Source organism: Macrobrachium nipponense, chromosome 9 (assembly GCF_015104395.2).
Source record: "Macrobrachium nipponense isolate FS-2020 chromosome 9, ASM1510439v2, whole genome shotgun sequence".
Classification (NCBI taxonomy): domain Eukaryota; kingdom Metazoa; phylum Arthropoda; class Malacostraca; order Decapoda; family Palaemonidae; genus Macrobrachium; species Macrobrachium nipponense.
The window spans coordinates 107,559,445-107,569,043 of NC_061110.1; the positions used below are offsets into that span (position 1 = coordinate 107,559,445).

Here is a 9,599-nt window from a genome sequence, read left to right on the forward strand (position 1 = left end):
GTAACATTGAGAGGCGCAGTTGTCACTGGATAGTGATTTATAATTTTCTCATCGACGCTGTTTTTATAATTGATGCCATAAGAAGAACGAAAAGATAATCCAGGTAACACTTGGATCTATCTTTCCGCTGAACGTAAGCTTTATGAAAATATTAAATTGGGAATATTTGAATATCTTGAATATATTTGTCACCTTGAATATGATATACCAATGTATGGCATACTTATCACCGCATTTTTCTTACGATCTTATTCCCACGATTAATCTCAGCGCCCACAAACCACATTTTGTAATTAATCTGTCCCACAGTTACGTTACTTCATCTTCATAAAGATTATTGCATTTTACTACCACTTTCATGTAGTCTTTTAGATCTAATACACTAGCTAAAATCGTCGTAAGCGTGCTATTAATGTATAGTAAAATAAGATACTGCACCATCAACTAGGTAGTGTAATAATCTTATATAAAGACAACTCTCAGCCATCGCAGCTAGACCTAATCTACTTGAATGATATAATGCCTTAAGTTTAGTTCAGATTAATTTGCTAATTGAGTTCAAGCGACAAAGGGAAGCAGGTCAAGCAACGCGTTTCCATTTTCCTGGTCTTTACACGATGAGTCATTCAAAACCAGCGAACTGTTTTTAGGCTTTTGTCTTGATAGAATGGGAGGAAGAAAGAAGTGAGCATTATCTGCTCTCTTATTTTTCTTGGAATGTCAATTTGGAGATAAAAGCACTGATTCTTTCATTCCACTGTTGCGAATTATAAATGCTGATTGTCATTTAGAACTTGTCTTTCGTTTTCCAATAAGCAAATTAATTTTCCTAACCACTGAAGTACTAATTACCTAGGTCTTGACAAGGTATTTGTTAGTGATTAATAGCCTCATAGTAAGCTCATTAGTTTCATAAAAATATATATGTAAAAACTCGTGAAGTTGCTGATATTAGCGTGAAGATAAGTATGTTTATTATTCGAAACGGACATCTATTGTAATTTTGTTGGTTGTCAACAAAGTGTAGGCAATTGTAGCTAGTGCAGTTAACAGAACGAAATATGAATAAGGTACGGATATCGTAAAATACTTAACTAATGACTTACAATTTTTTTTTTGTCTTTTGTAATAAGTATCTAAAAAAATGATGATTAAATAAACACAGTTTCCATATTTATTTTTTGTATACTTTTCTCTTATAACCCGAAAAATATATCTTCTTAACTAACGCTGTAAAAAACGATTAATAACTGAAATGTAGAATTTCTATTTAAATGCATCGATATCCACAGTTAGTAAAAACGAAAAATATATCTTCTTAACTTACAATGTAAAAAACAATTAATAATTGAAATATTCTTCAGTTGCTATGAAAAATGCGTCGATATGCTCATTAAGTAAAACTGATGAGACTATTGATTTTTTTATGGACGAGATTCGCTGATTAGGTTTTGGATACGCATGTCTGGAAAGGGTAAATCGGGTAAAACGTAGGGAGTTATAATCTTGGTCCTATACTTTATACATCGTGTGCGCGTGCGTATGCAATATATATGTATATATGTATATGCATGTATATATATATATATATATATTGTATATATATATATATATATATATATATATATACTATATATAAATATATATGTATATATATGTATATATATTTTATATAATATATATATATATATATATATATATATATATATATATATATATATTATATGTGTGTGTGTGCGTGTATATGATATATATATATATATATATATATATATATATATATATATATATATATATATATATATATATATATATGATGTATGTATGTATGTCGCTACGGAGCTGCCTCTAATCATTCAGTTGAGACTATGATCTTTTATCGTCTACCAGGAAGGAACAAGGCTTCATCATACTATCGAACACTTCGATGACTAGAAAAAGAAAAATTTAAACTAACATTATTGATTTTCAGTCTTTTCTCCTTTAGTTGTGAACGAAAAAGTGTAAAGAAAGTGTGAAGAAGTAACAGGAATATTTGCCTTAGTAGTGAAATCTGATTAACTTCAAAGTAACATAATTTTTAAACATAATGCTAACTTGTGTGAGACTGAGTTTATAAAACCTGAAATTTGTGATGAATTCAAAAGAAAAAAAAAAAAGACTTGAAAAATTAAAGGCCTAATTTTTACATGTATATCATCTGGAAAAAATGTTGCTATTGTGATCAGCTCTTTTCGCCTAAAGAAAAAGTTCAAGAATTAGGCCATCGTTCGATACGTCATAAAATCACCTTTTTAATTGGCTGAACAGTTTCAACATCAACATGGGAGAGAGGCGAAGCTGCTCTAAAAGTATAATAGTGTGGACCACACAAAACCATAGAGAATGGTCAACTCAGGGTCAAATCTCCTCTGGTCCTAACCAGGTAGGACCCATCCAAAAATATGTTTAATCCTCCCAAAGATTTACAATCTTAACCATCTCCAAACTTCTTTCTGCATCTTTTCCTCTGGCTTTCTTTCCTTTCTATCTCCCACTACCTTTTTGGAAACTATGTCATCTTTGTTTACACATTTTTCGGACGTTCTAGTTTTATTATTATTGTTGGTGACTGTTTATGAAAAAAAAAATCATGTAGTTTTTATTTTTACCTCTAGAAGCATCAAACTAAGTAAGTTGCTGTTTGCTTAGCAATGCCTCCAGGGAAAATGACATCACCAAATGGTAGTCTGTGACTTGATGTTCTTTTATCAAGCTTCCCTTTAGGTAGCCAGATTTTTGCTCGTGCAAGCAGATTATGTAGTATCGTCTCATGCCTTGGCAGAATATATGATCAGTTATTTCTCATTGCACACCCATAATATTATGAATGCATTCAGTGCAAATGCTTTCTTTCCTTGCTGTTTATGATTTAGCTGGCGGTATGCCATCACGGTCTCTTGCTCATAGAGCGACCTGTATTTTTTTTCTATATAGTCAGCCTATATTAGGCTGAAACGGGGTGTGTCTATTTGACTCCCGGAGGCATATCTCGATCAGCCAATCAGAACACTCCATTATATACGCCCATCATCCATCGTCATCACATAAATCCCTCCCCTAGAAATGCATGCAGAAATGAATCACGGATGTACAACATTTAACAAGATGTAATTTCTGATTGTGTCGTACCCCTATACTGTCCTTAAAACTTATCTTAACTGTATACCTTGTACTTGAGAGAACCTACTTTTAATATAAGTCAACTTTCTTAGAAATGGTTTAGATGGGAGGGCAAACGAGTGAAAGGAACTTTGGGTGACCACTGACCAATGGTCTAAGGTTTGAGGCTATTTTAGCCCCGCCTTTTCATGCCATTAGAAATAAGACCAAGATGGATAAGAAATTTCAGTTTCGTGTTTTAGCTTAGCAAGTCAGCATATTCGTACGTTTTCTGTCTTCGTCCAAGACTCAGCTGCATCGAAGATCTTGCTGCCTTCCACCGCTGGTAAAGAGGACACATGCAAGTGCTTTACGGTGGACTTCTGCATGTGAAAGAATAAGCAGAAATGGACAGAAAAGCGGGTTCTTTCGTATGCGTCACGAAGGTAAGTGAACTTAAAACATTATTTTTTTTCTTCCTACTTTGTTCACTTTGCTTGGTTTGGTGTGCAGCTCTTCACAGGAATGATTCCCACTTGTCTTTTAGTGTTTCTTCACCATTATCATAGCTCCTGCAGAACAGGAGGACCTTTAGTTCCTTTTGTTGTATAGTCCTGGTGCACAATGTTCAAACGCTCTCTCGCCTTACTTACAATTTGTTCCAGGTTTCGGTTTTTGCCAAGGAGGCTAGTTCATGTGAAAAATCAATTAGAATAAGAAATTGGGATCGGATGTTAATACTTCCTGACATAATCTGTGAATCTAATTCTGTTAATATTAGCGGGTAGAATATACATTAATTTAGGTTGGTAGTTTCTGTCGTTTATAAAACCGAGGCAACACCACCTAAAGGAACCGTTTATTCTTCTATGATCCATTTTATTGATGCTGTTAATAAAGAATATCTTATGTAGAGTTGTTTTCAAATATGTTAATTTTCGTTATGCAATAATTTAGCTTCGTTTTTTTTTGTTTTTTATTTGGAAAAATGTTCAACATTTAGGAGGAATAAGTAGTCGTTAGGCATGCAGTTATTTTTCAAATAATTTAAGTGTCTGAGTAAGACGTAATGGTTCCCCAAATTTTGCTTAACCGTTGTGTTTCGGTTACAGTTTCTAGTTTCCCACACTTATTTTTAGAAATTCTTCTTTGCATCTAGTTTATTTTCGGGGCCATTTGCCAAAGGTTCTTATCGTAATTATTGATCGAAAAATAGATTTTTTTCTTGATTTCCTAAGCTGTTTTTAGAATATAGTATTGTAGCTTACTCAAATTTCCTTTGCATCTTGCGGCTATTTGCTTTGCTATATTAGTCTACAATTCTCTATGTGCATGTGTATAAATGCTTTCGCTGATACAAGTTGAAGACATACGCTAAACTTCCTTGATAAAGACATTTCCATTTTAGTTCACTAAGACCACGGGCAACGTCATATGCCCCACTCTCCTACATTTATCCGAGAAAAAAAAAAGATCTATAGGTTTATTTTTTCTTAAAAGCATTTCCTCTCAACTAAAGAGTTATTAAGCACATACCTCATACACACGCTGTTTTAAGCAAACACCTCATACATATACTCTGGAATCTCTATCTCTAACGTACCAAAATCATAACGAAAGATCATTTTTTTTTCCTTTGGCTTAGCGCCACTTCTGCTTTTCGAGTAGTTAGCTTCACATCTGGAAATTGATTTACTATTAGTTTCTGTCATAGTATATCATTACGCCGTTTTTCTTTTCATTTTTTAATGATGAAGATTAAGTTGTGGTGATGCGTTAGCGAGTCTGAGGCGAATCCATATAATTTTTCATTGGCGGTTGAATGGTACGGAATCCGACTCAATCAATACGGAAAAAGTATTTAAAAACAAAACTTATGTCACCCCGAATTCAAGTTATCCTGTTTATCAACAAGAAGATACGTGAGCACTCTTGTGAGAAATCAACATAATTGTCATTATTATGAATATCATTATTATTATTATTGTGTCGTTGTTACTTCCAGTCATCTCATTCTTGTACTATGAATTTTCAGTCGGCTGCATCGCGCAATAATTCTTGCCATGAGAAGGCCAATGAGAGAGAAAATTCTTTATTGTGCACGGCTGCTCTTCTTGGACATACATTCTGTGTCACGATTCTTGTTGACTACAGAGGCGCAGATATAGAAGAAGTAGGATCAGGTATGTCATTTTCATTGTACATCAATAGACGGCTTTCACAAGCCTCTGAAAACTTAATCAGTTTTAATGAGATTATTTCGTCATTTGCAACATCAGGCGTATATACTTAGACATCTGTTCTTTTTCTTTGCAGTTTCAATCCAGGGTAGTCTTATTGCAAGTGGAGTAACTCCCTTATGGTGTGCTAGTAATGTAGGCCACTCCTGGGTAGTTGAATTTCTCCTTTGCAAAGGGGCTAATCCAAATGGCGTTACGAGTTTCCATAGCTCACCGTTGCGATCAGCATGCGCAAATGGCCACTTCTTGTTGTCAGACTTCTTGTGGAACACGGAGCAGGTGAGTTTTTACTTTATTATTCTTAATATTTTATATAAGCGTTACCATATTCACTTATTTATTACTTAGGCAAATATTCGCTGTAGCTTGCTTAGGTCAAGTGCTACTTTTGGTTTTCTACTGCCATGTACGTATTGTTTATCCAGAGTTCGGAAATATAGTTATACATATTCTTCTATGTTTTTGTTCATTCCCCCAGACATTGAGGCCGCAAATCATCAGGGCATCAATAGTCTGATGCTCGCTTCCGTCAATGGTCATTTGAAAATCGTGAAGTACCTCTTGGATGCTGGCGCTGATGTGAACAGGAAAGATCTAACAGGAAAAAGCGCACTGCACGCCTCTGCAGATGCAGGTCATCTGGCTGTAACGGAACTTTTGCTGGATCACAAGGCTCGAATGGATGCCGACGACTCAGGTAGGTCTTGTTGAAAATTCTTCGGTTTCAAGTTGAATGTTCTTAGATATTTTTCTTATTCGTATTCAGAACTCATCTTGTCCAGAAATTGACCGACCTAGTTTCCATTGCTTACATGTGCAATGTTGATTGATATTTTATGCTATTTGACTGGTAAATTTGTTGTGTTACAACATAATTCCATCAAATAAAAGGAGCCCATAAAAGCGCCAAAATATATAAAGTACTTACTTTCTATATTTTGGCGTTTTTATGGGCTCATTTTATTATATTTTATGCTATATATTTTTTTATTGGTTTAGGAATTCCTAGTTTTAGGTTTTGATTGCAAGATGTAAATCTGTTCCAGCGTTACGAATATTTTCTTTTTGAGTGGATTCACGTGATCACTGACAAAATGAAACAGAAGAGCGCCATGGATTCCTTGATTCTCAGGGTTATTTATCCTTTAACAGGATTAACGCCTTTGATTTCTGCGAGCTCTCTTGGTCATATAGACTTGGTGGAGCGTCTAGTAACCAGAGCAGATCTGGTATCTGTGAGAGAGAAAGCCGATGCACTGGAGGTACTGGGCGCTTCCATTTACAATCGGACGGGGTGACTATGTTTATGCTATCTACTACTGGAAAACAGCAATGAGTATGAGGTAAGATTTTCATGACAGCTCTTATAATTTGCATAATGACTGATTAATAAGAAGTTTTTTCATGTGATTCTTAGCACCTTGATATTTTTTTATTCGTTTAAGCTAAATTGCTATATATTACTGGAAAGCAGCAATGAGTATGAGGTAAGTTGTTCATGACAGCTTTTATAATTTGCTCAATGACTGATTAACAACATAAGTTTTTTCATGTGATTTTTAGCACCTTCATATTCCTCTTCTTTTTATTCGTTTAAACTAAAAGAATCAATATGTTTCCAGGTACGTGAATGGTGTCTTGATTTATCCGAAAGCTGAGGATAGTTTGTCATCCCCTACACACGAGGAGCTGAGCGAAGTCGTCACTTTGCACCAATTAGAAAATATAGGACTAGATGGTGATGCAGTTCAAGAGCAGGCTCTTCTCGTGATGGCAAGGGTTTTAGGCTATGGACACTTGGACACACTGAGGATTATAAGGCGAACAGGGCTTGATTACGCAACTCGCCTTGATTTTAAACGATGCATCAACTTGACTGTTCACGCCATCGATATGCAAAGAAATCATTTAAACCCACTAGATCATAATCGACTGTTTCACTTCAAGTCATTTATTATATTTTTTAAACAAATGACAAACACTAAGGACGCCCGTGGAAATATTTATAAGCCTAAGGAATATTTTGAGGAATTTTTGCTTGCATTTGAAAAATGTATCGAGGAAACAGAGCTCATTATTTGTGAATTAAACTGTACCGGCGTCTACAGAGAGAGGAGTCACGTATGCCACCTTGACCAGTTCATCCATATAGTCTTGCATTTATTAGTGCCGTTTGTAAGATTACAGCCCGACATCACTGACCATCAGTGCCACACATTTAAACGGGCGCTGCATAAAATAGTTAAGATGGAGCCTAGAGGTTACATGGGCGCGGCCCTTCTTCATTACTCTTGCTCAGAATACTTTAAAGACATTGACAATTTTATACAGCCGGTGTCTGCCAGCAACAGGGCAGAAGTCGTAGACCTTCTGTTGGAGACTGGCGCTGATCCTAGTGTCACTGGTCGTGATGGTAACACGGCCCTTCACGAACTCGCCAAGAATAAAGAGTGTCCCAAAGGTGTGGTAGATGCCCTCTTGTCGGGCGGGGTTCACCTAGACGCAATGAATAGTCAGGGGCAAACTTTTGCATCTTTGAGAGCTTCCCGAGGGCAGCCTGTCTCTCAACTGGTGAATGTTGTTCGTCACACCTCTTTGCAATGCCTGGCTGCAGCGAGCATTCGGAGACATGGGATTCCTTACAAGGATGTCTTGCCTTCCAGACTTGTGAAGTTTGTAGACATGCACTGATGTGGTGTAATTGGTAATATTGGATTTCTGTTACATGATGTACCTCATGTATAATATATATATTAATATATATATATATATATATATATATATATATATATATATATATATATATATATATATACGTACATACATACAAGCACACACACTATGTTTTGATATGATATTGACTGTGATAAGTATGATTACATATTTATGTATAACCTCGTAGATTTGCTAACATGTACTAATTGTATTTAAATTGCATGTAAACTATGTTATGATCTATATCTTTTTATAGAGCCTCACTCACTAAAGAATCTATTGATTTGATAAGGATCTTCTTATATGGAAGAGAATGAAAGAAATTGGATGTCGATATTTGTCTACTTTGTGTTGGTTTTGTTTTCTTAAACTGTCTTAAATATAGATCCCCAAACTCACATTGTCTGTTTCTGTTTCCAAGTATAGTCATCTTCCTCTATGAATACACCCAGAAAATAGTCGTTTTGAATTTTTGTAGTTTATATATGGAAACTAAAGCTGGGTGGGTGATTTTCACGTAAATTGTGAGGGGCAACTATCATTACGTAGAGTTTCTAATAATTTTTTTTTATCGACTATGGTTTTATGAATTATAGCATAAGAAGCATGCTATGATAATCAAGGTAATACTTGGACCTATCTCCCAGCTTAGGGTAAACTCTAGGAAAATATAAGGCTGGGAATATCTGAATGTCTCGAATGATACGATGCAGGAAATTGTCATGCTTATTCCTGCGCTTCCCTTGTACTTGTTCATAAAGGTTAATGAAGTTTAATACACGCTTTCATTTTGTCTTGATTCAATTTTATGTTGTAGTTTAAATCGTCGTTAGCATTCTATTGATATATCGTTCAGAAAGAAATTGTTTCATCAACGAGCGTTAATATTTGTATGAATACAGTGAGCCATCGAAAATAACTCAATCAATTTTGATGAGAATATTCCTTAGGTATGATTTAGATTAATTTTGCTAATTGAACTCAATTTTCGAACATTTTCATGGCACGAATGAGTATTAATTCCTAGAAGAAATTATAAGAGGAGTAGCTCAGTGTTGTGTTCAAACAATGTACTTCTATTGTCCTTGTCTTTTAGCGAGGAGTCATTCAAAACCAGTGGACAGTTTTTTTGGCTTTTGTCTTGTACAGTCTAGTTAATATGGAGATAAAAACACTGATGTGTTCTTGTCATTGCTGAGCATTGTAAATGTTGACCGATATTTACTACTTGTCTTTCCTTTTGTTAATATATTTCTTTATGAGTACAATGTGTATACAATAGGTTACCTTCACATTTTCTTAAAAAAAAGAAAAATCTTAGACTAAGCCTTTCAAAACACGATTTATCTTATCACTAAAGTAGTTAGGTGTTGGCAGGATATCGATTGGTTTTCATTAATTCTAAAAATAAACTGAATATAGTTGCATTGAAATATATATTTGGAAACTCAGACAAACATAGCTGTTTATCATGAGGAAAGCAATAATTAAGGTTCTGCAACA

General features: G+C 34.8%; 1 protein-coding gene across 1 annotated transcript; it reads left to right on the top strand.

Annotated features, from left to right (window-relative positions):
* The first annotated feature begins 6,857 nt into the window (after nt 1–6,857).
* On the top strand, nt 6,858–8,072 carry LOC135218201 (protein fem-1 homolog A-A-like). Its single transcript, XM_064254352.1, has 2 exons — nt 6,858–6,868; nt 7,004–8,072. Exons 1-2 carry the CDS (start codon nt 6,858–6,860, stop codon nt 8,070–8,072), a joined length of 1,080 nt encoding a protein of 359 aa, XP_064110422.1.
* Nucleotides 8,073–9,599: the final 1,527 nt, after the last annotated feature.